General features: G+C 57.9%; 2 protein-coding genes across 6 annotated transcripts; one reads left to right on the top strand and one right to left on the bottom strand.

The window, feature by feature from the left end:
* CRLF1 (cytokine receptor like factor 1) lies at positions 480-11,652 on the bottom strand. Of its 3 annotated transcripts, none has more exons than XM_021083475.1 (9): positions 11,526-11,652; positions 6,122-6,403; positions 5,653-5,782; positions 5,316-5,485; positions 4,147-4,304; positions 3,898-4,066; positions 1,452-1,639; positions 1,295-1,342; positions 480-801 (listed from the first exon to the last, which is right to left on the bottom strand). In XM_021083475.1, exons 1-9 carry the CDS (start codon positions 11,635-11,637, stop codon positions 781-783), a joined length of 1,278 nt encoding a protein of 425 aa, XP_020939134.1. In that variant the 5' UTR covers positions 11,638-11,652; the 3' UTR covers positions 480-780. The 3 variants fall into 3 exon arrangements, with proteins under 3 accessions (XP_020939134.1, XP_020939135.1, XP_020939136.1); XM_021083476.1 differs by having other exon boundaries at positions 1,295-1,337; XM_021083477.1 differs by lacking the exon at positions 1,295-1,342.
* Positions 11,186-22,799, top strand: TMEM59L (transmembrane protein 59 like). Of its 3 annotated transcripts, none has more exons than XM_021077858.1 (8): positions 11,186-11,307; positions 17,714-17,980; positions 18,833-18,989; positions 19,079-19,188; positions 21,075-21,177; positions 21,569-21,686; positions 21,787-21,904; positions 22,175-22,799. In XM_021077858.1, the coding sequence occupies exons 2-8, from the start codon at positions 17,819-17,821 to the stop codon at positions 22,301-22,303; spliced, it is 897 nt and encodes a 298-aa protein (XP_020933517.1). In that variant the 5' UTR covers positions 11,186-11,307; positions 17,714-17,818; the 3' UTR covers positions 22,304-22,799. The 3 variants fall into 3 exon arrangements, with proteins under 3 accessions (XP_020933517.1, XP_020933515.1, NP_001230746.1); NM_001243817.1 differs by lacking the exon at positions 11,186-11,307 and adding an exon at positions 20,341-20,493 and having other exon boundaries at positions 17,751-17,980; XM_021077856.1 differs by lacking the exon at positions 11,186-11,307 and adding an exon at positions 20,341-20,493 and having other exon boundaries at positions 21,569-21,904.

Below are 26,598 nucleotides of genomic sequence, written 5' to 3'. Positions count from 1 at the left end.
ACTGGTGTTTTTTTGTTTTTGTTTTTTTGTCTTTTTGGTTGTTGTTGTTGTTATTGTTGCTATTTCTTGGGCCGCTCCCACGGCATATGGAGGTTCCCAGGCTAGGGGTCCAATCGGAGCTGTAGCCACCGGCCTACGCCAGAGCCACAGCAACGCGGGATCCGAGCCGCGTCTGCAACCTACACCACAGCTCACGGCAACGCCGGATCGTTAACCCACTGAGCAAGGGCAGGGACCGAACCCGCAACCTCATGGTTCCTAGTCGGATTCGTTAACCACTGCGCCACGACGGGAACTCCGAGAAACTGGTGTTTTGAGTCACACTCTCCAAGAAGTTTAGAACTAGATATTTCAGATCATGGAGAAAGTTAGAAATTCTGGGAGGCGCAGATTCCTGTCCCAAAGGGTCATTAGGATTCTTTACACCTCCACTAAACCCCACAGCCCCTACTCTAGCCCCAAACTCACCTTCACAATCATGGCACCTAAATAGTTTGTTTATTTAAAAAGACTCTTTGGAGGGGTCCTGGGTAGGGCGAGCAATGACCTTTCTTCACCCCCAGCCCTGGCAGGCGTTCTTTGAAGTTCAGCCCACCCTCATACACCCCCCCCACACTGGGGTACACCTCACATGGAAGCCAAAGCTGTTGTGGCCCTCAGAGCTCAGAGCGTTTGCCCCAGCTTCGAGGGCTGAGGCACCCTGGGATGAGGGTTCCGAGGTGGCTCCAGTCTTGGGGTGGCCCCTGGGTCTCCATGAAGCAAGGAGGGCAGCCCCAGCCTCTAGAGCTTATCTGGCAGGACCTGCAGGCAGAGGGGAAACCAGGCTTAGCAAGGAGTTTGGGAGGGGCCAGCACCACAGAGCAAATGAGGAGGCCCCAGTTCAGAGCCTGGCCCTACCACTGTCAGCTGGGTGACCTTGAGTAGGCTACTGTCCCTCTCTGGGCAGTGGTTTTCCCGTCTGAGAAGTTATCTATCCATCCCCTGGGATGTCCTGCAGGTGATGCTCTTGGCATAGGGCCAGCATGCAGGAGGCGCTCATACGCTACCAGAGTGAGTATGTGCATTCATTCTTGAGGATGACATTCCCCTCTGGGCATTTTAAAGGGGTGGTACACTCTTACTAAGCTAAGGGCCACGGGGCCAGGCATACAGTAGGTAAATGCTGACAAATAAGAGATGGAGGAAGGGGCTGCACCTCAGTAACTCTAAGGCTGAGGGTGGGGGGCCCACGGCTTGTGGCCACCAGGAGGGGCCCTTGTCTCCCTGCCTGCCCACCCACCTGGGCCCCCCTTACCTCTCGCCGCGCCCCGTCTGCCCGAGGGCAGGATCCCCTCGTCCTGTGCTTGGAAGGAAGGAGGCAGTGTCTGGGGGCTGCGGACCTACCTCCCCAGCCCATTCACCCGCCCTGGCCCCACCCCTCCACCCCTCGCCCGGGGGTCCCTCCTTCCTACCTGGTTGCGGGTCTTATGTGACTTCTGCATCCAGGCGCGCCACTGGTCGTAGAGGCGGAAGCTGAGGTTTGAGCAGTACGCGTGCTTCTTGAGCCAGCCCAGAAACTGCTTGAGCTCGCGCCGCACCGGCCCCGAGCTCGGCTCGCCGCCCCGCGGCTCGCACGCCCCGCCGCCCGGGCCCGGGCGCTCTGATGGGGCGGAGCGGCAACGTCAGGGCGCGCCCGGCAGAGGGCGCGCGCGAGCGGGAGAGGGAGGTTCCACCGCGCCGGCGGGACTGCGTTCCCCTTGGGCAACTCCCTCCCTGTTTCTTTGGGACCCGGTCCTCCCCACGGTCAAGCACAGCAGCCCAGCTGCGCCCCCGAGGAGATGGGGGCAGGGGAAGGAAGGGGCTCCTCCTCCACATCTCCTCCAGGAAACCAATTCCTGTGGCCTGAGCCAGGTGTGAGTGGAAGTGGAGGGAGGGAGGAGAGGGGCCAGGGCCAGAGGGATGAGATTCAGAGAGAGCAGGGGGCAGAGGAAGGAAGAGAGAGACGCTGATGAGAAAGAGCTGGAGAGACAAAGACAGACAGGCAGGGATTGAGAGATGGAGGCAAGGAGATATAGGGACAGTGAAAGCAGTTGGGGACAGCCAAGGAGATGCAGAGGGTCGCAAGATGGAGAGAGATATGGAGAGAGCCAGAGCAGGGAGGGACAGAGACCCTGGGGATGTAGGGACACAGGAACCAAGAAAGGCAGAAAGATAGAAAGAGAGCGACAGAAAAATGAAGGGAGCCAGACAATTCGAGGTGACTCTGAAGGCAGGGGACAGTCCCCAGGACAGGCCTGAGAGTAAGAGCCGGTTGGATGGGGAGTGGGCCAGGAGGGCCAGGTGGGAGGCTGGCCTGTTGGTCCAGCCGCTGGCCGCAGCCAGCCCTGAGCAGCCTGAGCAGGCCGGCGGATAAGGACATCGGCCTCACATCATAAATAACACCGGGGACCCGCTGACAGGCCCTGGCACAGCCCCGGCCCCCACCGCCCCTGCCGGCCTCCCCCAGCCTCCCCAGCCTCCCAAGCGGACGCAGCCGCCTGTTGGCTCCCGTGCAAGAATCACAGGTGCTGGGCACGAGCAGGGGCCAAGGCTCAGGCCCCTCCCGGCTATGCTAGCTCCCGCCCACCCCCGAACCTGAAGGGGCCCGGGAGGGGGGCTGGGGAACTGGTTGGAGTCCTGTTCTGCCACTCCCTGATTCTGGGACCCTCTCTGGGCCCTGGTTTCCCCATCGTCCCAGGAGCGTGAGCCTGGATTTCCGGGGAACTGAGTTCATTCAGATCACTGTTTGACTTTAGGGGCTGGCTGAACCTCTTGGGGTCTTGGTGTCCTCATCTGAGAAAAAGAAGCCTCCTCCCTTGGGTCAAACCATGGGGGGAGCAGGGATTGGAGCCTCAGTCACTATTACTTGCCAAATGCTTCGGTGGCACCCACCACGAGGACACTTAATATGGGTTTTCTCATCTAAACGCACTGAGGCAGGCATGCTTATTGTCCCCACTTTCCAGATGAGGAAGTTGAGGCCCGACATACCAAGTAAGAATTCATACCATTTCACACAAGAGAGAAGGGAGGTCTGTGGGTTTAGATGAACCCCAGACAGCAAAGGGAATCAGGCCAGGCCCTTGATCACCCATCCCCCTAATTTGAACAGAAGGGCAAACCAAGCCTTTCAAAAGGAGAGTTGGCAGCCCATCAGCCTTAGAATCAAGGGTCTCAAACTCACTGGCTCTTAGATGCTGGAGAAGGGGTACATGTGGGGGAACTGGGCCAGATGGGGATGGTGCAATGGAAGGGTGGGGGTCCTGACCTAAGGTGCAGCCTTTGCCGATGGGGGCTGTGGGGCTCTGGGGGTAACTCTGGCTGTGCCCTGTTACATTTTCTTTTCTTTTTTCTTTTTTTTTTTTTTTTTTTTTGTCTTTTTGCCATTTCTTGGGCCGCTCCCGCGGCATATGGAGATTCCCAGGCTAGGGGTCGAATCGGAGCTGTAGCCACCGGCCTACACCAGAGCCACAGCAACACGGGATCCAAGCCGTGTCTGCAACCTACACTACAGCTCACGGCAACGCTGGATCGTTAACCCACTGAGCAAGGGCAGGGACCGAACCCGCAACCTCATGGTTCCTAGTCGGATTCGTTAACCACTGCGCCACCACAGGAACTCCCTGTTACATTTTCTAGTCAGTTTTTCTAGAGAATCAAGGATATTTGTGTTAAAACTTAATGTTTTTAAAAGTCTGCGTGGAGGTCAAACATTTTATCCCCAAATGACAAGCCAAGAAAATAGATCCAAGGGCCACATTCGGCCTCCAGGGGGCCAAGAGTTTGAGACCTCTGATTTCTTGGAGGAAACAAGGAAAGTGAAGCCCAGGCTGGTTTGCTGGCTGGTGGGGTACCACCCAGCCCTGATGGGGTGCTCACCACTGCGGGGGGTGGAGGCGGCGGTGGGGTGGCTCCACTCGCTCCAGATCCCTGCTTTCTTGGAGCCATAGATGCCAAAAGGGTTGCAGCGCACTTGCACAAAGTAGACTGTGCCTGGCTTAAGGCCCGCCAGGCGGCAAGAGGTCTGGTTGCTCACGTCGTCCACCACCTGGGCGCCAAGGGCAGGGTCAGAGGCAGGGACAGGGGCGGTGGGGGGAGGAGCGGAGCTGGGGGGCCAGGGGCGGGCACCTTCCAGTCCACGCTGTCCTCCACTCGGTAGCGGATCTGGTACTTGGCTTGAAAGAGGAAGTCCTTGAGCGCGGGCGGCGAAACCCAGCGCACGCTCAGCTGATCCTCCAGGCCCCCAACGCGGCTCACGTGCACGTCGGGCGGGGGGTCGGTGGTCACTAGGGGGGCGGGGCGGGGCTTAGTCACCGGAGTCTCCTTGGACCTGGCGGGCCCCTGTCTAGGTCCAAATACCAGGGCACGGGGCTTAGATGGCACCTGCCTCCGTTCTCCCCCCCCCCGCCCCCTTCAGGAAGAGTGGATTACATTAGATATTATTCAGGAAAACACTCAGCACCTAGAAGCACTCAATTAATGTTAGCTGTTATCACCATTATTATCTGTGACAGGAGAAACATAATCCTATCTTCAGGGAACTATCTAAAAAGCAGACACTGCCTGGACGATGATATTATTATGATGATGATGCCCAGGAGATCAGGGGGCCCTCAGGCTGCCAGACCCCTGGGAAGAAGCTCCTCCTGACCCCCTCCACCGCCCACCCCCAGCTCCTCCTACTTTACAAAGGACCTCCATATGACAGCTGGGTGCAGAGGGACAACTGAGGCTTAGAACATGCCCACTGCAGCTTCAGGACTTAATAAAGAAGCAGAGCGGGAAGCAGGCTAGAGGAAGGAGTCCAAGCCTCCGCAGGATCCTTCTGGGAGCCCCTTGGGCAGTAAGGAAGGCTGGCCTCTTCCCCTGAGGCCTTGGTGAGGGGCTGAAAGGGTTAAGGCACAGGCCTGCTAGGGGCTGAGAAACACCCTAATTAGATTAGGCCCAATTCTGCTCGCAGATCATCCATTTCCTGCCTCCCGCCTGCACCCCCCCAGCTCCAGGCTGCTGCTTCCTGGGGCGCCTCCCGACCTGGACGCCCCCTTCTCAGCTCCCCGGGGGCCCCTTCCAGCACACCTGGGCTGCCGAGGGGGGAGGCAGCCAGGCCAGGTGTTCTCCACAGAGTGGGGGTATCCTGGCTGCTTCAGGAGGCTGGGGACCCATGGGTGGATGCCTAGCTCCTCCTCATCCCAACTAGCAGGGTCCGACCTCAGCTGAGCTGCAGCCACTGGCTGGGCTGGAGGTGGGGCCTGGAACCCCAGGTGGGCCAGGCTGGACTTGCGGGGGGCCAGGCTCACCCACATCCAGGATGTCCAGTGTGAGCACATCTGAACGGGCTGAGCCCAGCCGGTTGGTGGCCTCCACCCAGATCTCATAGGGTGTGAAGAGAGCCAGGTCCTTGGGGATGTGGCAAGAGTGAGGTCCCACCGTGTGGTACTCCTCACACGTGTTGTCTTGCCCGTACCACCTGCAGGGGCAGAAGGGGAGGAGGACATGTGAAGGTCCCTTTGGGGCCCCAAACCTCCCCATGGTAGCCCTGTCGTGCAGACGGGACACCAGGGCTCAGAGAGGGCGGGCTCGGCCAAGGCCACACAGCCAGGCTGGAACATATGTCACCCGAGGGCCACCACCAACCTCAGCTTGTACTTGAGGGAGTAGTTGGTGTGGAGGAAGGTTTCCCCGTGGGCCCCCGGCGTCCAGCGGCATGTCAGGTCCTTCATGTTCTTGGACCAGCAGCTGATGTTGAAGGGTTTCTCTGGGGGCACTGGGGAAGGGGTGGAGTTGCAGGGGCTGAGGGTCTGGGCCAGCCATGGACAGGTGGAGGGAGGAGTTGCTGGCTGCCAGCGGGGGCTCCCACCGTGGAGTGGAAGGAGGATGGACAACGTGGATGTTGGCAGGACCACCTGCATGGCTCTCTTGAAGATGGTGTCGGGTGGGTCTCCAGGTTCTCATTCCCACCCCAGAGGCCCGTACCTCTCAATTTGTGCTGGTATGCCCGCTGTTCAGCCCCAGACCAGAGGGTCCCTGATTCGTGTCCTCTCTCCAGAGAGAGATGCTGCACCTGAGAGCTACCCCTGGGTGTCCTGGTGCGGGGGGCACTTACAGCCAACATAGAGGCAGGAGCCGGCCAGGATGCTGCCATCACGGGCATGGCACACAAGGTTGTCCCCCGACTGCTGCCTGGATCCGTTGAGGTTGGCCAGGGCAAGGGCCAAAGTGGAGGCGTTGAGCATTCGGGAGAGCTCGGGGGGCAGGCGGCGCCCGTTGAGGGTCCAGTAGAGGCCCTCAGCCGTGGCCCCAGATGGGTCCCCGTGCACTGAGCACGTGGCCTGCAGGGAGGAGCCGATGAGAAGCGTGGGGTCCTGGGGACTGATCACAGCCGTGTCTGGGGTCAGAGAGGAGCACCTGTCAGGACTGGGATGGAGCTACCCTGACCGCCCCCCCACCATTCTAGGTCCTCCAGGACTCATGGCAGTTCTGCAGAGAAGCCGTTTATGATTGTCCCCCATTTTACCAAGAAGGAAATTGAGGTTCAGTTAGGATAGGTTCAATTAGAATACCCCAAGATTGGTGGTAAAGCAGAGATTCAGCCCCAGAACTGTCTGATTCTACAACTCAGGTCCTTCCAAGCCACTTTCTCACTGACTTGCACAAGGCTTTCTGAGTGGTTTCAAACCTCACTCAGATCCAAGTAATTCTTGCTTTGCACATACTTCTGACAATCACTACACTCTGTTTTGTTTTTTTTTTTAAATCTCATTTCATTTTCTTTTTAACAATTAGAAATAACAGTTTGTGTGTTCTTTCTGATACCCCCAGAACCTCACCAATAGTAGATGTCTCTGTGGAGAAGAAAGCATTTCCTTTTTTTTTTTTTTTGTCTTTTTGCCTTTTCTAGCACCGCACCTGCAGCATACGGAGGTTCCCAGGCTAGGGGTCCAATCGGAGCTGTAGCCGCCTGCCTATGCCATAGCCACAGCAATGCCAGATATTTAACCCACAACCTCATGGTTCCTAGTCGGATTCATTAACCACTGAGCCACGACGGGAACTCCAGAAGGCATTTCTAAAAAGGGGTGCCATGACCCCTTACTAGAATCGCTTGTTTTATGGATGAAAAAAGACGACAAGGCTCTGAGAGATCAAGTCCCTTGCAGAAGATCACCAACTAGAACGGCACACTATTTAAACCAAGATTTGTCAGTCTCCAAAATTCTGCTCCTCACTGCCACCTGGAACTGAAGGTGGATGTGGCAAGCTCTAGACTCCCAATCCCTATCCAAAGTGACTTGCCATTAGCATGGTTTCCCTCTACTCAGTTTTCCCTTTTTTTTTTTTTTTTTTTTTTTTTTTTTGTCTTTTTAGAGCTACACCCAAGGCATATGGAGGCTCCCAGGTTAGGGTCCGACGGGAGCTGTAACCACTGGCCTACAACAGAGCCATAGCAATATGGGATCCGAGCCGCATCTGCAACCTACACCACAGCTCATGGCAATGCCAGATCCCTAACCCACTGATTGAGGACAGGGATCGAACCCGTGTCCTCATGGATGCTAGTCAGGTTCGTTAACCACCGAGCCGCAACGGGAACTGCAACTCTGTTTTCCTAATCTGCAAAATGGGAACAAGAAAGCTCACAGTCCTCGGGGCTGTTGGGAAGATTAGATGGGAAGTGACTTCCTAAACTGGGTTGTGCGCTGAATTGGGTGCTGGGCTCAGGGGCCTCTGGAATGCTGTGGTTGATGCCTCTCCTCCTGCCTGATGCTAGGGCAGCCCATGGCTTCCCCTTCTGAAGATTAGAACCTAAGAGGAATCTGTTTTGACCCAAGGGGAAACCAAGGCACAAAAGAGGGGGAGGGGATGCACAGTTCAAATCCCTGATGACCCTCTGAGTCTCAGTCTCCTCATCTGGGAAGTGGGCATCATAGTATCAACCACATGGAATTGTCTGAAAAGAGTGAAAATATTACTTTAAGGACAACACTGTGGGACCTTTAAGCCAGGCTGACCTGGGTTCGAATCCCACCAACTCACTGTGGAAGTTGACCTGGTCCCTTTACTAATCTGAGTCTTTGGGAGAGGGTCTCTCCCTCCATCAGAGTGGTTGCAGGGTCTCATTCATTCATTTTGTTATTCATTCATTCATTTAAGGAGCACCTACAGTGTGCCGGGACCTAAGGGCATAATGATGACCGAGATACTCAAAATTCATGCCTTGTGGGCCTTGAATCCAAAGATGCAGCAGGAAAAAGAACAAATTAATATCTAAAAGATTAAATAGGTAGAATTTAATCATAAAGCCTGAATCAGTGGTGAGAGCTAAATGGCCCAGGAGGCCTGTCTGGGGAGGTGGCACTTGTGCGAGACATGAATAAAGTGAAAAAAGGAGCCATGAAAATATATAGAAGAGAGTGTCCAGGTAGTGGGAGTGGCAAGTACAAAGATCCTGGGGCAGAGGTGGTAGAAAATGAGGCCTGGGAGGTCAGCAGGGGCCAAACCTGAAGGGAGGGATTATTCCAGGGTTCTTAGCAGGGGAGGGATTTATATTTTAAAAGGATCACCAGGCAGTTGTCAGAAGGGACTGCAGGGGGGCAGAGAGGCGGGAGTAGCCCAGCTTCCCTGGCAGCCAAGGGTGATCCTGGTCCCCTGGGAGGTCCCCTGAATGCCAGCAGCTGCCCTGTGCTGGCCCTTACTGCCCCAGATGGGCGAGGTGGGGTGGACACAGTTCCTGGGGCCGGCCCTTACAATTTTCCGGGGCAAACTTGGCTTGAGGGCCATGTCTTGCTGGAGCCTGGGATCGCAGTTGCGTTTGGGGCTTGGCCCAGGGCTCGCCGGAGGTCTCAGCGTCCGTGCGAAGGAGCCGGCTGAGCGGGCCAGAGCCGAGGAGGCGGGGGCGGCCGGGGCGGGGGGCCAGGGGGCCGCCCCGGAGGTCCCAGGCAGCCAGCCGCCCGCTAATTCGGAATTCCTCCGGCATGAACTCGGGCGTGCCAGCGTCTCTGCCCCGGCCCACCCACTGCTTCCTGCCTGGGCCCCCCCAGCAGGGTGGGCGGCACAGCCAGGCCTGCCCAGACCCCAGGCCCACTGTCAGCCCTCCTGGGGTGGATCACGCCCCTTCTGTCCCCCACCCATCACCAAGGCCAGGCCAGAAAGGGGGCTCTTTGGGGGGTCCTGGCTGGGGGGGCACTGCCCCTCTGCCACACCCGCCTGGCCTGGGCTGGTGTGGCCTGCCTGCCAGCAGCTGCAGCTGCCCTCCCAGGGCTGGGCGGGGGACGGGGCGAGAGGGCAAGGCCAGGCGGGCCTGTCCAGGCCCGTCCCCCCACCCCAAGCTCCAGCGGGAAAGGTCAGAGGGACGCCTTCTCCTCCTGGCACGTGGGTGCCAATCTCAGCTGGAGCACCTGGGCAATTGGCTTCCCCACCCCTGTTCTCAGTTTCCTACTCCATGAAATGGGAGAAAAATACGTTCTACCTGTTGGGGAGATTAATGAGATGAGTTCACAATGTCCAGAGGGTCTAGCACATTGTGGTGCCCAGGGACTATTGGGATTAGGGTTCCTCCCAGCTCTGGGCTCCTGGCTGGCTGGTGCACTCCCTCCAGGCCTCCCCAAGTAATGCACCAAGCTGGGACCAGGATGCATACATTCCAGCCCCTGCGGCTAAGCAGCTGGAGACAGCCCACTGAGGTTGTGGTGAGGGGGGCCTTTGGCCTGGTTTGGGGGGGCCTCCTGTAAGGCTCCCCTAAGCATATTCCTGGGCTAGGCTTCTGGACAGCCCCCCCTCCTCCGCTCCCTGACTCCCCGCCTTTCCCGCAGAGCTGGGGCCTTTAAAAGTTTTTTCCTCTCCCCCTTCCCAATCTGGAGCCACTGCCGTTATTAAAAAGGAACACCATGTGTTTTAAAAGGGAAAAGTGTGAGATTCTCTGCAAGCAAGGCAGGAGGGTGGCCTCTATCCCAGGGTCCCCACAGGGGTCCCCATCTCCTGTCCTGCTGGTACCTGCAGACACTTTACGACCCACCCGCCTGCTGGTCAGGTGCTAAGACACACCGTAAGTAGAAACATATTGCCGAGGTGTGAGACTCCTTTATTTAATTTCTTCCCCCTTAAAGGAAAAAACACACGCACAACAATCCTCCCACTGCCACCACCTTTTCCTGCTGCTCTGCTGGCTGGGAAACAAAGCCTGCCACTGAAGGTGGCACTCATAGGTGCTGTCCACTGCCTGGCAGAACTGTCAGGAACCCCAGGAGGGCCCAGGACAGTCCCTCACCTGCCTGGGAGCCTTGGGCATGTGAGGCTTTCAGCAAGTGCCCCCAAAAAACTAAACCCTGCCCTTTCTGGCGGAGCACCTCTGGGAGCCTGCATATAGCTCTGGGCAGTGTGGTTCTACCTGGGGAGCAGGATATGCCCACCCTGATCAATTTGTATGCCTAGATGGGGTTTATGGAGTGATTGCGAACATTCAGGACAGGCTGTGCCTGCGTGTGTGCCCTATGTTGCCTCCCCCTTCAGAAAGAGTGTGTGACCATGAGTGTGTGTGTCAGGGATGGAATGTGTGTGTGCGCGCCCCGATGGTGTGCGAATGTGCATCTGGGATGCAGTGTGCGCGCATCTGAGGGCGAGGGTGACGGGCCACAAGCCAGTGTGAGTCTTTGTGTGTCTCTGGGTGTGTCCCAGAGTGGGTCTGGATGTGGAGACGGTGTCCTGGCGGGGGTGTGTATCGGGTGGGGGACTGGAGAGTGCCGGAGGCCAGGAACTCCCAACTGGGCGGGGGTCTCAGCCTGCGGGGGTTCTGGGTTCCCCGTGGCTACCCTCCCCCCCACAAGACTAGGCCCGCAGTGCCCGAACTCGCTGGCTCCTGCTCCCTCTCCCTCTCACCCACTCTCTCACAAAGATTTCTCTCGTTAGAGTATCCCAGCCCGGCGCAGCGTGGCCGGGAACGGTTCTGAGCGTCGCCGGTGGCGGGGACTCCGCGGACCCCCGCGCGCGGGGTCCCGCCGGGGGAGGGCGGCGGCGCCGGCCCGCGGAGAGGCGCGTCCCCGGGGACCCCGGGCCGCGCGCCAGGCGGCCAGAGCGGGCCCCCTCCCGCCCCGCCTTCCTCACGGGGCTCATCCCTCTACCCGGGGGGGCCCGCTCAGGGCCGGCACCCAGCACGCCTACCGCGTGCGCCCCCGCCCGGGAGTGGTGGCAGATTCTGTTGCGTGCGCCCACCGCGTCCCGGCGTGCAGAGGGTCCCAGGCCGCGGCCCCTCGACCTCCCGGAGCCGAGTCGGGCGTCCTCCGCAGGGAAGCCCAGGTAAGAAGGCCTTGGTAGCGGAAGCCTTACCCTCGGGCCAGGGGACTTCGGCGCTTTGCACCCCACAGGTGAGGGCGCCCCGAGGGCCGCTCCGGGGGCGCCTTCCTTTGTTCCCGGGACGTCCAGGTGGCGCCCGCGACCCCTCCCCCCGCGGCTGCCCCCGGGGCGCACGCTCTCGGCCCAGGCGGGAAAAGGGGAGCACAGCGCCGGGTACTCACCGGCTCCTGATCCTGCTCGAGGCGCCCCGAGGACGCAGAGCAGCAGTAGAGGCAGCAGCGGCGGCGGCCGCCGCGCGGATTGGGCGGCGGGGCCCGGGCGGCCGGCGGGCATGGGGCCGGCGCTGCCGGGGGCGCGCGGCGGGCGGCAGCTGCGGCGGCGGCGCGGGACGCGGGCGCAGGCCGGGCGCGGGCTAAGCAGCCCGCACGTCGCTGGGCGCGGGCGCGGAGGCCAGAGCAAGTCTGAGCAGCCGAATTGACAAGGCGCTAATGCTCCGCTGGCCCCGCCCGGCCCCGCCCCCGGCCCGGCCCCGGGGGGGGGGCGGGCGACGGGCCCCGCACCGGCCTCCCCGCCGCCCGCCCGGCCGCCCGCGGGCACTGCGAGCCCCACCCGTCCGGCCTCCGCCCTGCTGCTCACCGCACGCGCCCTGTCCCGCGGCCCCAAAACCCCTACTCTACACTTATCGACCTGGGACCTCCCTTTCCAACCCCGCCAGCTCTAGGCTCCCCACCCCCAGTCTGGGACCTGGCGCCCCCAGTCGCTTTTCCATACCCTTGCCCACTGCCCTGCACCCTGCTCTCAGCCGCTTGCCCCTTCAATGTCCCCTGCGGCCCCAAGCCCTGGCCCGCTCCTCCTCCCCCATCCTCTGTCTCGGCCCCCACCCCAACTCTGGCCCCGCCCCCCACCACTGAGCGGTCCCTGAGCCCCGCCTGCTCCCCTCTCCAGCCCCCTTTCCTCCCCAGGGGCCTAAGTCGCCCTCCCTCCTGCCCCAAGTCATCGGCTCTCGAGTCCCACCAGTCGGCCCAGCGCTCCCCCTCCCACTTCATCCCGCCTCTTCTGGTCCTCCCCGTGCAGCAGCCTCGGCCCCAGGCTTTGCTGGAGGGAAGACGGAGAAAAAGCTGCAAGGCAAGGAGTCCCCGGACCTCACCCTGGCTCAGCTGTCCCCCTTGAGTAGGACCGAGCAGAGGTTCCGCGCAGGCACCCGGGGCCTCAGTAGGGAGTTGTCGAGTGGGCGGGGGGTCGGCGAGATGGGCCCCGGTGCGAAAGGGGACGGGGGCTTGGGAGGATAGCGTATGCCAGGCAGGAGAGATTCTCAGAAGGAAAGTGCTAAGGAGGCCCTCCCCCCCGCCACTCGCTGACACCCCCCCACGGAAAAATCCGCTCAGCGGCCCGCGGGTGGGGTGCGCCACGCAGTGAGTAATCGCTGGGGCGGCCGCCGCCTGCCGACTCCAGGTAACGCCGGCCGCCCCGAGCGACGCATAGTTTGTCTTCCTTTTCTTGCGCAGGGATCCTTCTCCGTGTTATTATTTTTGGCCACTGCTTGAGTTTTGGGACCCCTCCCGTTCCGGGCGCCTCCCCCTCCCCCCAGGTCCCCACCAGATTCGGGCGCCCAAGATAAAAGGATCCTGGCCCCTAAGGCCCGGGTGGAGGGGGAGCCCGAAATGAGAGTTCCGGGGCCGCCTCCAGCCCCGCGGTTTGAGTCGCAGCGCCGCCCCCAGTCGCGTGCCCTCAGAGGGGAAGGGCTCTAACCCCCTCTTCCAGGGGTTCCCTTAGAGGCCTGGACCTTCCCTCTAGGTTCCTAACTGGCCAAGGCGGTAAAAGTGTCCAAGGAGGGCTCAGGAGTTCTCACCTCCTTTGCTCAAGGCTACTCCTTAGGTCCCCAACTCAGATCTCAGACTGTCAGAAAAGAGATTGAAGGATGGAATCCAGAGTGAATCCCCCCACCCCCGCCCGGTTCTCAATTCTGGATGGGTTTGTGAAGAAGAGCATAAAGCCCTGGCATGGTGCAGCGCCCTTCGCTGGGGCAGACTAGGCCTCTCTGCCTCAGTTTCCTCCTCAGCACGGCGAACGACTCCTAGCCAGCCTGAGGGTTCCTGTGGGAAGGTGCGACACAGCAGAAGGCTCCACAGTCTAAGCAATAGCGCCTGGCACTGGGGGCACATTCTTTTGGAGCCTCAGTTTGTCATCTCTGAAAAATGGGACCATAGTCACACCTGCCAGAGTGTTAAGGGGAGGTGGCGGGTTTTGTCTGAAATTGTTTTTCCAGGATATACACCCCTCCTCTCCTACAACCTCTGCCCTGCAATGTTTGCCTCACCCCTAGGGCACTTCAGGCTTCTGGGGTGATATCCCACCTCCCCACCCAGTCTCTGATCCTCCCCAAGTCATTCCCCACTCTCCCCATCCAACCAGGTGCTCAGACCAGAGACCTGGAGGTGCGCGTGACAACTCTCTCCTTCGCTCATCCCCCATGTCCAATCCATCAGCAAATCCTGCTGGCTCTGATTCCAAAGTACATCCCCGTTCTGAGATTCGGACCCCCTTTCCCCATCCCATCTGGGTCTAGGCCCCATCATCTCTGTCTGGGATGCTGCCCAGCCTCCTCCTGGGCTTTCCCAGTAAACCCTCCAGCCCTCTTCTGCACAGCAGGCAGACGGAGCTTCTAAAAGAAGCAAAGCAGGTCTTCACTGCCCTGCCACCCTCTCCCCCCTCCTTTTCTCCACTATCATCATCCTCTTCCTTCCTCTTCCTCACTCCACTCCAGCTGCTGCAGCCCCATTTTCCCCAAATACACTTGGCTTGTTATCATTACAGGATTTGGTATGTTTGCTGTTCCCTCTGCAGGGATGCAGTTCCCCCCAATCCCCCCTACACACCCAGCTAGCACTTTTTCCATCAGGTCACAGGTCAAGTGTTCTCAGAGGGTCACCCACTCTCCTTCCTAGGCACCCTCCATCCCCTTCCACTTTTTCAATTGTCTTCGTAACACAGTTCTTCAAACATCATCTTTCTCTTGAGACATCTTTAGATCATGAGCACCCTGAGAGCCATAAGGACCCCATGCTGGGCCCAGTGTCATTAGCAGGAGAAGAGCTCAGTAAACATTTGCAAAATAAAAAGATGGAGAATCCCAGTCCTTCTGAGTAGCAAGAAAACTCAGTCCCAGTGAATAATGGCATCTGGGGTCCCACCCAGGCCTTGACTTGCTGTGTGACCCAAGCTGGTAGTACCCTTCTCTGGTCCTTTACCTGTAGAAGGCTATGGATTGTTTGCCCAGCCCCACCCTGGAGCATGCCCTCTGCCTCCTGGGTGACCTCTACCTACTACCTTTGACTTTAAGGAATGAAACTTGAACTTTAGGTGCACTCTTCCCTGCCCTTGGTCCTCCAGGTGCCTTCCTTAACCCCTTCCTCCTCAGCCCCACCACCTCTTTGTGCAGGAAGGGGAACCAGCGTTGATGGAACTTCAGGCAAATATTGACCCAAGTCCTTGACAGTGGCTAGGAATGTACTGGGGGTACAGATGGAGGGAGGGGCTCCTCCTTAGTCTTTACACCTAAGGATTTACGTCATCATCGGGCAGGGGGGTGGGGGAGACCCTCCAGCTCAACTCCCTGCATAATTCTGGGGAGGAAACCAGGGAGAGGTGGTGGTAACAGCACCATCAGGTCCCATGTGAAGAGGGCACAGAGCTGCCTCTCCCATGCTGAGACCCCCATGGTCAGGGCTCTTCAGTATGGGATTAGCTGCCTTGTGTTCCAGGCCAGTGTTCCCAAGAAGCGGGGACAGTGAGGGTCTGGACATGAGCTTGGGGCAACAGAAAACCCAGGTTCAGGACCTGTGTGCAGGAGAAGGTAGGGCTTTATCATTTCTACCCCAGAGGATGAGCCTGGAGAGCTGGGATGCCTGGGTCTCAAGCTTTGTGCAGTCTGTACTTTAAAAATCCAGATCCCATATGAATTGGAGGTGAGATCTCAGGAGTGCAGAGGTGCCCATGTCCAAGTCAGGGCCAGTGTTCACAAGGTCACAGAGGCCTAAGTTCCCTACCCTTCCGCACCCTGGAGAAGAACTTCAGAAGTCTGGATTCCCCAGGAGGAGCCAGTTATATTGGGGGTGACAGATGTGCCCTTTCCCCTCCCCCCACCCACTGTTAGCAAAGCGCCGGGGCCGTGATGCCCTGCCTGCTCCCCAGCCTGTACCCGGCTTGGCGGTGGGGGTCAGCAGGGTCGTGGCGAGGGCGGCAAGGGACAAAGGGTGCTTGTCCGATGCCCGCGCTGACCTCGGCCGCCGCTTCCCGGACGCCTGGCCCGCCTCTGATTCACGCCCAGGAGGGCCGCAGCGCCCCACCTCCGCCCCCCGCACCCCCCCCCCCGCCGCCCCGGCCGGGCCGCCCCGGGGGGTAGGAAGTGGGGGGGGCGAGGGGCGGCGCCGAGTCAACTTTCCCTCTTAAGCCCCGAAGGAATGTCGGCGGATTTCCTGAAACCCGACCCCGGCCGCCCGCCGGCCCGCCGCCCCTCACCTGGACCTGCTCCCTCGGGAATGGCAGGAGGGGCGCGGGGGCTCACCTGGGGGGCCAGGGTCAAGTCCTCCTTCCGCTCCCGCCCCAGGCGGCCTCTTGCAGCGGAAAGGGGGGGTGGATGGGAGGCAATCAAACCCTCTCACTCCTCTCTTGCGACCTAGACCAGCGCCCGAACTCCCCCAACCTCAGTTTCCCCTTTAGCTTTTAAAGGGGAGCGGGTGTCCTTCCTTCCTGTTGCGCTTTAAGAGAAGCTTCTGAAGCCCGATTCTCCTGACGCCCCACCTTCCAGTCTTGTCAGAGGTCTGCTCGTCTCTTTTTGCTTCCCTTGTTTGCCATCTGGGCCGGCCGCCTTTGCCACCCTGAGCCTCAATTTCCTCATCTATAAATTAGGACAACCTACCAGTCCCTCCTTATAAGGTTTTTGCAAGAAAATGCTTGGGAAGTGTTTTGTTTGGAATGAATGAGAACAGTAATTGTGGAAGGCTTCAGTGCGCGGGGCTCTGGAATTGACATGTGTGGGCTTGAATTCTTGGCTCTGCCTGGATGTCCTGGGAACTAAGTTTCCCACCTGTGAAATGGGGTACAGTATTGGTCAAAACCAATGGCTATTTCCCAAGGCGCAGGCCTGGCGAGCGGTGGTTTATATGTGGGGTTCCCTGGCTCTCCCGCAAACCACAGACTGGAAGCCTTCCCCTCTCGGTTGCGGCAGCTTAGCCCGGGAGGGGCGGGGCGGGACGGGGGAGGGGCCGCACGGGGATCCAGATGTTCAGGGTCCGCCAGGCACAGCCGCGCCTGATTAAGCCACGTGGGGGCTGGCCGAGGCCGCTAAGATGAAAGAGCGGCGGCCGGCCAGGGGAGGTGGCGGGGGGCGCGCCAGCACCCCCCCCCCGCGTCCCCTCCTCCTCGTCCGGAACCTGCGGCGCCCTCTGACCCGCCGACCCCGCGTGGCTGCCGAACGGGTCTGCTGGGGCGGAGCGTGGATGGGAGTTGCGCAGGCGGCAGGCACCTGTGCAGGGCAAGCCAGCGATGGAGAGAGTGTCACTTTTGCAAGGACTCAGGCTTAAAGGGGCGCCCCTACTAACATGCATGCAGGAGAGGAAGCTAGGGGGAATCTCCTAACCCCAGATTCATAGGGCTGCACTGTGTCACCTTGGAGTGCGCAGTTGTGGAATCCAGAAGTGTTCCTGTTTGCCCCAAGTTTTCCCACGAGAATTAGAAATTTTAACAGCACTCAATCGTCCCTATCACCACTTCTGCGCCCCCTCCCACTCAGCCCCAGGCCGAGGGAACCCCACTCGGGGGGCCAGATCCCTTGGGTCTGTGGATCAGGGCTGGGCCAGTGGGAGGAGAGGCTGGGGTAACCCTGGAGGGCCTGGGAGAGCTTCCTAAAGGAGGCAAACTGCACACAAGGTACCCCCTCTCCGATCTGCGTATCAGAGGAGTTGATGCCACAGATCTTTCCGAAGGCCTTCTTTAATCCAGCCCTGAAACCCTCAGGACCCTCCACCTCCACTCTGGCGGGGCTCGGGCCAGCCCCACCGCCCTGCTGTTTTCTTTTCCAACAATCTCGTCCCCTCTTCGGGCCCTCGCTGTTCTGCGTCGATTGCCCTTCTCGCGGGGCCAGCTCTAATATCGCCTACTCCTAGAGGCCTTCCTTGATTTCCCCTGGCGAATAGATCTCTCTCCCATCCTATCACCCTATGTTTCCTTTTGGCCCCTAGCGATGGCTGAGATCCCCTCGTCCCTGGATGCGAGGGAGGTGTTATGACACTCTGGAGATGGGACAGACGGCAGGGGCCACGATCCACCTGCCTCGCCCTGCTAGCACCCAGACAGTGCCGCAGCGCTGCTCCCGCGCCCATTCTCCGCATCCTCCACCCCCCCTTCCCAGGCTGCCTCGCTCGGGTGACGTCAGCGACCCAATCCCCGCTGCCGCCGCATCCTCTGTGCCTGCCAGGAGCCGGCGTCCCCCGCGTTCCTTGCGCCCGGCCTGGCCATGGCTTCGGTCGTACTGATGCCGCTCCTGCTGCTGCTGCTGCAGCCTCCACCCGCCACCCCCGCGCCGCCTGTTCGCGACCCCTTCGCCCTGCAGCTCGGGGACACGCAGAGCTGCCAGCTGCGGTGCCGAGACCGCTACCCTAGTCCGCAGCCGGCTCAGGTGAAGCGCATGCGGCTCCAGCGAGAGGATCCGCGATCTCTCCGATGGGGGAGGGGTTAAGGATGCGGTTTCCTCCTTGGGGAGCGGGAGACAGGGGTTCCTCGGAGGGGGAAGGGGTCAGAGAAGAGGGGTTTTCCAATGGGGATGAGTCCCTCTGGTGGGGGAAGGGCTGGGGTTCATTCGAAGTGGCTGGGGGTCCTGCAGGGGGGAGGGGCAGTGGGGTGCCTCTGATACGGGAGGGTTTAGGGATGCGGGTCCTTCTGATGAATTCGGGGTTGTGGAAGACCCTCTAAGCCTGGATGCCACCTCCCGGTCTCTGGCTGTACTGTGCTGCGCAAGGACCCTCGCGGCGCCCAACCCCCACCTCCCTCAGGCCTGACAGTCCCCTTCTCCTCCCCCTCTACCCAAGCAGCTTCTACATCCTCCACCCTACCCCCCTCAGTTACCAGTACCCCTCCCAAGTCAGATCCCAATTTTCCCAGGCCTGAAGGATGACAAAATCTCCTCTGAGCACCCCCCACCCCCAGGCCTGACAATCCCTCCTCATTGAAGCCTTTGGGGGAGGAGGGAACAATTTCCCTCCCTCTTACTCAATTTTCCAACCTTTACCCAAACCCAATGATGACTTCCATTGTTTATTCCCCTTCCCAAGCCCCCCTCCCTCTCTCCTCCTCAGAGTTAAGAGGCCCTACTATTATTCTTAGCCTTCTCACCAACCTCACCCCAAATCTCCCTAGATTTGGGGGGGCATCAAATCTTTTATCTCCCCCCAAGAGCTTCCAGTGCTGATCTCCTGCTGCTCTTCCCCCTCCCCACCCCCGCTGGGGCTAAGCCCCACATCTCCGCTTTCAGGAGCTGGAGGAGGACCCCACTGAGTCCCCGCATGTGAATGCGTATGATAGGGCCGTGCTGATCAGTGCTTGTGAACGAGGCTGCCGCCTCTTCTCCATCTGCCGCTTCGTGGCCAGGAGCTCCAAGCCCAATGCCACCCAAGCAGAGTGTGAAGCAGGTGAGGGCTGGCTGGGTGAGCCAGAGTGGGGAGAGGTGGCCTGGGAAGGGCTGCCCCCACCCCTAGTCACCCCCTCCTGCTCCCTGCAGCCTGTGTGGAGGCTTATGTGAAGGAGACGGAGCAGCAGGCCTGCAGCGAGGGCTGCTGGAGCCAGAACCCACAGCTGGAACCTGAGCCTGAGCTGGAGCCGGAGCAGAAGGTGGGCACCCTCCCACCTGTGGCCCCAGGCGCATCCCGCCTCTCCTCTGCCCCCCAAAATCTGTACTCATATGCGGAGTCCCCCAAGCTCTCCATTCCATTCCGGGCCTACTGGGTGTCTCTGATTAAGCTATATCATGTCTCAAACCTCAATCATCATCTCCATGATGTGAGAAATCCTCCCTCCTCCCACCCCCACCATAACAGCCACTGTTTACAGCATTTACCAAGCATTTGTCCTGATCCAGGCCTGACCTCGGTCTGTTCCAAATTCCTTGTGCCACCCGGAGGCACCTGAGACAGTGTCACCCCCATTGCTTGCCCACAGAGCAACTGGCCAAGGTCACAGTTAGGGCTGTGCAGAGGTGAGATTTAAAGTCAGTGCCACCAGGACTTGTGGTGACCACCCCTCACCTCACTTGTGTTTAGTGGCACCAGAGCTGACTGTTGAGCAACCTTCATGCCAGTTCCTGGCCATTTTCCTTGCGATGAACAGGGAGCTTCTGTCATCTGGGGTGGGGGGCTCAGGACAGAGGTTCGGGGAAGAACAGCCTCCCAAGCACACACATAACACCCCCCTCCACCCCAGGGAGAGACAATAACTGCTCACCTGTCATAGTCTGGGAGTGAGTCTAGACCACACTGCATCAGGGGAAACCGAGGCAGAGGAAATCCTTCATCATGGCCAGAAACCCATGTGCTGGGATTCCCCAGAAAGACCTTTCCTCTCTTCCCTCATTTTCCTTCACCCTCTCCAGGCTTTCACTGTTCATACAAGCACAGTGCTCTGTCATTTCTTCCTATTCCAGTTCTCTTCTGATGCTGTCAAAATAAGAGCAATGATGATGGTGAACATTTCTAATAAGAGCAGCTACTACCTATTAGGCACTTGTGCCATTGTCTACTTGAAATCTCATAGCAACCCCATGAAGGAATAGAATCACCCCATTTTGGGGCTCAGAGGGCAATCCACTTTCCCAAGGGCACACCAAGCCAGCCAAATGCAGTGCTGAGGTCTGGATTCTTTGTATGAAGTCCTTTTGCCCCAAACCACTTACTGGATTTTGATCCCAGTGACTTCTCCCAGATCCCCTCCCATTGGTTAATGTCCTACGTTGATGACATTTCTGTGCCTTGGGCCTCCCCTTGGCAGAGAAAGGTCCTGGAAGCTCCGAGTGGGGCCCTCTCGCTCCTGGACTTGTTTTCCACCCTCTGCAATGACCTTGTCAACTCGGCTCAGGGCTTCGTCTCCTCTACCTGGACATACTACCTGCAGACTGACAATGGGAAGGTGGTGGTATTCCAGGTGAGGGCTCTGGCAGGGGCCATACCAGAGTAGTGGTTGGGTGGTCAGGGTAGGAAGGCGGGATGTGTTGTTTCTTGGCTCAGGGGATGCCAAGTCCACAGGTAAGCAAATTTCAGGGACAGTTGGATCCAGAAATTCAGTGTCTTCCTCTATCCCTTGACTCTGCAGTCCTTTGAGGTGGCTTCATTCCCAAGCAAGCACTTTCCTCCTCACAGCATGGTGGATGCCTGAGGCTCTAGGTTACAACCTCTCTCAAGGTTTTGACTAAGCTGATTGGCCCTGGCTGGCCATGTGATGACCTTTCAGCTAATCCTTGTGATTCTTTTGGCTTGCCCTGGATCATGTCCCTACTTTAGGAGCTGGAGGATGGGGTCAAGAAAATCAGGGCCACACAATGGCAGGGAACTGCATCTGCACTGTTTCATGGCTCCACAGAGGGTGTCTTCTCTCTCCCCAGTGGACCTAGGTACCAGCTGAGCATGGGACAATGTAACCCACATGGGGGCACAGAGAGGTGCTTGCTAGGGCCAAGGTGGTGCCTTTCTAAAAGACTTCTCTGTGCTGTCTTATTCCTGGTCCAGACCCAGCCTGTAGTAGAGAGCCTGGGGCACGAGGGGACCCGTCTGCAGCGAGTAGAGGTGACCTGGCGGGGATCCCACCCTGAGGCCTTGGAGGTGCATGTTGGTAAGGTCCAAACCTAGACCAGTGTTCCTGCCACAGGTGCTCCACTGCCACAAAGGGTCCTCCTGGCAAACAAATCCTTGAGGATTGGGATTTCCATTTCTCAACTCCTGGGGCTCCATGGTCCATCTCCCAAGTTTCCATAGGCCATCTCCCCAGGTTCTGTGGTCCATCTCCCAGGGTTCCATGGTCCATCCCCCAGGGTCTGTGATCCATCTCCCCAGGTTCCATGGTCCATCTCCCAGGGTTCCATGGTCCACCTTTCAGGGTTTTGATCTATTCCAGGACCCCATGCCCCATTGTCCCAGGTCCTGGCCTCCTTTCTTCTTTCCATGGCTTCTGTCACCTCTTGGCAAAAGTCTGGAGGCTGCTGAGAGGTGACCTGTTCTCTCAGACCCCGTAGGCCCCTTGGACAAGGTAAGGAAGGCCAAGATTCGAGTCAAGACCAGCAGCAAAGCCAAGATTGAGTCTGATGAGCTTCAGGACAATGACTTCCTCAGTTGCATGTCCCGGTGGGTGGCAGAACACTGGAGGTGGGGTGGAGGTGGGGCCGGAGGGGAGGGGCTCTCTGACCCCACCAGGGCCGCTGAGCAAGCCTGCTGGGTGGGGCAGGCGCTCCGGGCTTCCTCGCTGGATCCTGGCCTGCTGCCTCTTCCTCTCTGTGCTGGTGATGCTGTGGCTGAGCTGCTCCACTCTGGTGACTGCACCCGGCCAGCACCTCAAGTTCCAGGTGGGTGAGGCCAGCGGGCAGGGCCAGGAGCATGGGGGGAGAACTGTTCCCTCATCTGAATAGGGCCACCCCTTCTCCCATGGAGCCAGGGACCCCGATTGGCTGAGTGACCATAGGCAAGTTTCTTCACTCCCATGTGAAAATGCAGGAAAACAACGCCCATTCTTAGTAGGGGAGACCTGAGATCAGGGGTGGGAAGTAGGTTTGCCTGCGTGGGGTGGGGTTGGCAGGGAGACTCATAGCCCTCCCTCCCTCTTCCTCCCCCTGCAGCCCCTGACTCTGGAGCAGCACAAGGGCTTTATGGTAGAGCCAGACTGGCCTCTGTACCCTCCCCCATCTCACGCCTTTGCAGACAGCCCCCCACCCTACAAGCTGAAGCTGGACCTGACCAAGCTGTAGGCCTCCATTGCCAAGTACAAGGGCTCCTCGGGCCTTCCTTGCCCTTTGCCTAAGAGGCCAGGTCAGGGTGGGACCATCCTTGGGCTCCTCCTTCCCCCTTATTCTCCTTCTCTCTCAAGCCCTGCCCCTCACCCCCTGGGTCCTGGGGTTGCCATGCCCCTGCTGGGAGGGGGGGAATCTGACTCTGGTTCCTCCCTGCCCCCCATCCCCAGAGCGTGTTACTTTTGTCTTTTATTGTGTAGTTTCTTGAGTATTTGAACCCCAGTTCTGTGCTGCCTTCCTTCTTCCTCTCTCCCCTCTCTGGGGGGCTGAGGTCACAGGGGAGCCACCTTGTGTTAGGGCTTCCCCTTTTCTCTCTACCCCATCTCTGGAGATCTAGCTCCCTGAGAGGAAGCCCCCTGAGGGAGGAGGTGGTGGGTAGCTCCATACTGGGAAGGCAGATAAGGCTGGAATTGCAGCATGGGGGTCAGGAGGAATAAACCGTGTATATAAGAAATGCCTTCGACTGAGCCTGCTTCTGTTGGTCTTTCCGTCTGTCCCTTGGGGAGTGGCTTGAACATGGCCATGACCCCTGCCCACGAGGCCCCTTCTGAGACAGGGGTAGGAGGGGAACCCTGGGAACTCCTCATGGCTTGAGTAGTGTGAACCAGCTGCCATCTGGAACGACAGCTTCTCTGCTACTCAGCCCATGTCATGTTCCTAATGAGGGGTGTCTCTGAAAAAGTGTCTTGTGCCACCTGCCTGGCCCAGGTGGGTCGGGGCCACTTCTTGGGCCCCCCAGTCCCTCCTGTGAAGTGGACAGGTCACATCTTGAAAAGGATATTGGTTAATTTTGTTGCCACGTGGCTTCCATCCCCCTTTCTTTGGGGGATGGATCTCTGCCCCATTGGAGGTGGGAGGCAGGCTCAGGACACTGGTCATGGGTTCTGCCCCCCTTCCCTACCCAAGGGGTCCAGAGTTGGTGTTCTTTCCCCACACTTTTCATTTGAGAAGAGCCTTGCAGGATGGGAGCAAGAGGCCCTGATGAGGCCACAGCCATGGCATTCCTTCCTCCTTGTCTATTCTGTAGCCTCCCCAAGATCCTCCCAATAAATCTTTTGATTAAGTCAGCTGTAGTTGCTTCTGTTGCTGGCAACCCCAAGAATAGTTTGGGATGAGTGGCATGGCGGTCAATGGCCATGGTTTCCAAGGGCTGATGGAGGCCTGTGAGTGATGGGCAGGTAGTGGGGGGAAGGTGAGTTGGAGAGAGCTGAGTAGGGCTAGTTATCTACCTGTCCACACTTCACCCTGCCCTGTGTGCTGGGAGGTTGATTCACATTCACGTGGGCCCTCAGCCTTTTGCTAGAGTCAGCCAGGGGGGCCACCAGCAGGAGGTGGAAGGAAGAAGGGGTGAGAAGATGAGGGTTTTTCCTCTCCACATTTCCCGCCTTGCATCCCCCAACCCAAGGCCGTGGTTTCAGCAAGTGAGCCATCTGCCTGGGCATGTTAACAGCTCCTCACTGTTGTCCATTCTGTGTGCTGTACCACCCTATGTCAGTTACCCAGCCCTGCCACATCTTTGCAAATATCCCCTTTTTACCACTCTCTCTCTCTCTTTTTTTCTTTCTTTCCATTTTTGGCTGCCCCGTGGCATATGGAGCACCTTAGCCAGGGATAAGATCCAAGCCACAGTTGCAACCAAAGCCACAGCTGCAACCTAAGCCACAGCTGTGGCAACGCTGGATCTTTAAGCTACTGTGTCCAGCTGGGGATCAAACCCATGTCCCCGTGCTCCCAAGATACTGCCAATCCCATCTTGCCACAGCAGGAGCTCTTTTTTTTTTTTTTTTTTTTTTTTTTTGTCTTTTGTCTTTTTGTCTTTTGTTGTTGTTGCTATTTCTTGGGCCGCTCCCGCAGCATATGGAGGTTCCCAGGCCAGGGGTTGAATCGGAGCTGTAGCTACCGGCCTACGCCAGAGCCACAGCAACACGGGATCCGAGCCGTGTCTGCAACCTACACCACAGCTCACGGCAACGCCGGATCGTTAGCCCACTGAGCAAGGGCAGGGACCGAACCCGCAACCTCATGGTTCCTAGTCGGATTCGTTAACCACTGCGTCACGACGGGAACTCCCAGCAGGAGCTCTTAATACCACTCTCTTGAATCATCCATTCTGAGGGACTCCTGCCTGCTGCCAGGACTCTGCCTGATATCATGAGCATCAGGATTCAACATAAAGCCAATTTAAGGAATGTTGTTCTCAGCCCAGCGTGGGGCTCAAGGCAGCCCCTAGGAACACCGCCAGGAAATAAGACCTGGACAGAGCTGAAAAGTGATGGCAAGCCAGCACCGCCAAGCAGAACTTTCTGTGATGATGGAAATGTTCTGTCTGCACCACCTCCAGCCACACGGTGTTGTGGAGCCCTTGTCATGTCTAGTGCAACCTAAGGATTGTTTCTCATTTTCTGTAGTTTGATGTATGTTTAAGGTTTTCCTCTATTTTTTTTTTTTTTTTTTTGGTGGGGTCAAAAATAAGCATCATGTAAAATTTGCCATTTTAGCAAGTTTTTAAGAGGACAGTTCAGTGGCATCGGGTATATCCGCAATGTTGTATAATTATCACCACTATCTGTTTGAATGGTTGCTAGAGTTCCTCAGCCCAGCCCAAAGCAGACCTTAGCTGTCCCTGCCCCTGGCCTCCCCATATCAATGGCTCCAGACACCTGTGTGGCATCTTCTCTGTCCTCACTCTGCCTTATCCCATCAGCAGGGCCTATTCCCCAGGGCCTCCAGCCCACATGCATCTCTGTATCTCCATGGCAACAGCTGAGGTCCAAGCTGCCACCTCTCACCCAATGGAGCAAATCTCACCCTACACATTACCCACTTAACCTAGTGCACCACATGGAGTTCCCATTGTGGCGAAGTGGAAACAAATCCGACTAGGAACCATGAGGTTGCAGGTTTGATCCCTGGCCTTGCTCCATGGGTTAAGGATCTGGCGTTGCCTTGAGCTGTGGTGTAGGTCGCAGATGCGGCTTGGATCCTGCGTTGCTGTAGCTGTGGTATAGGGCTGCAGCTGTAGCTGCAATTAGACCCCTAGCCTGGGAACCTCCATACGCCAAGAGTATGGCCCTAAAAAGCAAAACAACAACAACAACAACAAAACAAAACAAAACAAAACAAAACCTAGTGTGCCACAGGGGAACTTCCTCCGCAACCACTTCCATAGAGGCTTTGCCCCTTGCTTACTATACTCTGGCCATAAAGGTTCTTTCTGGATTCTGCCGGCCTGCTTTTTCTGTTCCAGCCCCAGAACCTTTGCACTTGCATTTCCCTCTGCCAAGAACACCCTGGAGCCCTGTTCTACCCAAGTTCTCAAAAAAAACTGGCTCCTCCTCAGCCAAAATCATCCCTGCCACCATAGACTGGGCCAGCACCCCCTGTTATACCCATGTTCAGCTCTCTGTTTTTCTTCCCTTTGCTTACCATATTTATAGTGGATTAATAATTCCTCCTTCCTTCCTTCCTTCCTTCCTCTCTCTTTCTCTCTCCCTTTCTTTCTTTCTTTCTTTCTTTCTTTCTTTCTTTCTTTCTTTCTTTCTTTCTTTCTTTCTTTCTTTCTTTCTTTTTCTCTCTCTCTCTCGTTCTTTCTTTCTTTCTTTCTCTCTCTCTCTCTCGTTCTTTCTTTCTCTCCTTCTTTCTTTCTTTCTTATTTTCTTTTTTTCTTTCTTTCTTTCTTTTTTTCTCTCTTTCTGTCTTTTTAGGGCCGAACTTGTGGCATATGGGAGATCCCAGGCTAGGGGTCAAATCGCAGCTACGGCTGCTGGCCTACGCCACAGCCACAGCAACATGGGATCCCAGTCACTGTCTGCGACCTACACCACAGCTCATGGCAATGCCAGATCCTTAACCCACTGAGTGAGGCCAGAGATTGAACCCACATGCTCATGGATACTAGTCAGGTTCGTTACCACTGAGCCATAATGGGAACTCCTCTTTTTTTTTTCTTTCCCATGGCATGTGGAAGTTCCCAGGCCAGAGACTGAACCTGCGTCACAGGAGTGACCCGAGCCACAGCAGTGACAATGCCGGATCTTTAACCTGCTGAGCCACCAGGGAAGTCCCATGATTATTTGTTTCAATATCAGCTTCCTTTGACATATTTTATGAGCTCCGTGAAGGCAGCTTCCAAGGGTCTCACATGCAACCTGGCACGGATCATAATTACATGGATCAGTAACTATTTTTGCTTGGGTGTCTCTCTGCTTCCCTTTCAGACCCCAAAAGCAGCCTCACCCAGTCAAGTTCGTTCC

Source organism: Sus scrofa, chromosome 2 (assembly GCF_000003025.6).
Source record: "Sus scrofa isolate TJ Tabasco breed Duroc chromosome 2, Sscrofa11.1, whole genome shotgun sequence".
NCBI classification, from domain to species: domain Eukaryota; kingdom Metazoa; phylum Chordata; class Mammalia; order Artiodactyla; family Suidae; genus Sus; species Sus scrofa.
The sequence above is the reverse complement of the archived record's forward strand: the minus strand, read 5'-3'. Positions and strand labels throughout refer to the sequence as shown.

Bases quoted from the DNA above. Each gene is read 5' to 3' on its own strand.
- TMEM59L (XM_021077856.1), top strand. From the start codon at position 17,819: ATGGCTTCGGTCGTACTGATGCCGCTCCTGCTGCTGCTGCTGCAGCCT. The intron at 19,189-20,340 runs GTGGGCACCCTC...TCCCCTTGGCAG, and splicing joins AGCTGGAGCCGGAGCAGAAG to AGAAAGGTCCTGGAAGCTCC. The intron at 21,905-22,174 runs GTGGGTGAGGCC...CTCCCCCTGCAG, and splicing joins GCCAGCACCTCAAGTTCCAG to CCCCTGACTCTGGAGCAGCA.
- CRLF1 (XM_021083475.1), bottom strand. From the start codon at position 11,637: ATGCCCGCCGGCCGCCCGGGCCCCGCCGCCCAATCCGCGCGGCGGCCG. The intron at 4,067-4,146 runs GTGCCCGCCCCT...CTTGGCGCCCAG, and splicing joins AGGACAGCGTGGACTGGAAG to GTGGTGGACGACGTGAGCAA. The intron at 1,343-1,451 runs GTAGGAAGGAGG...CTTCCTTCCAAG, and splicing joins CACATAAGACCCGCAACCAG to CACAGGACGAGGGGATCCTG.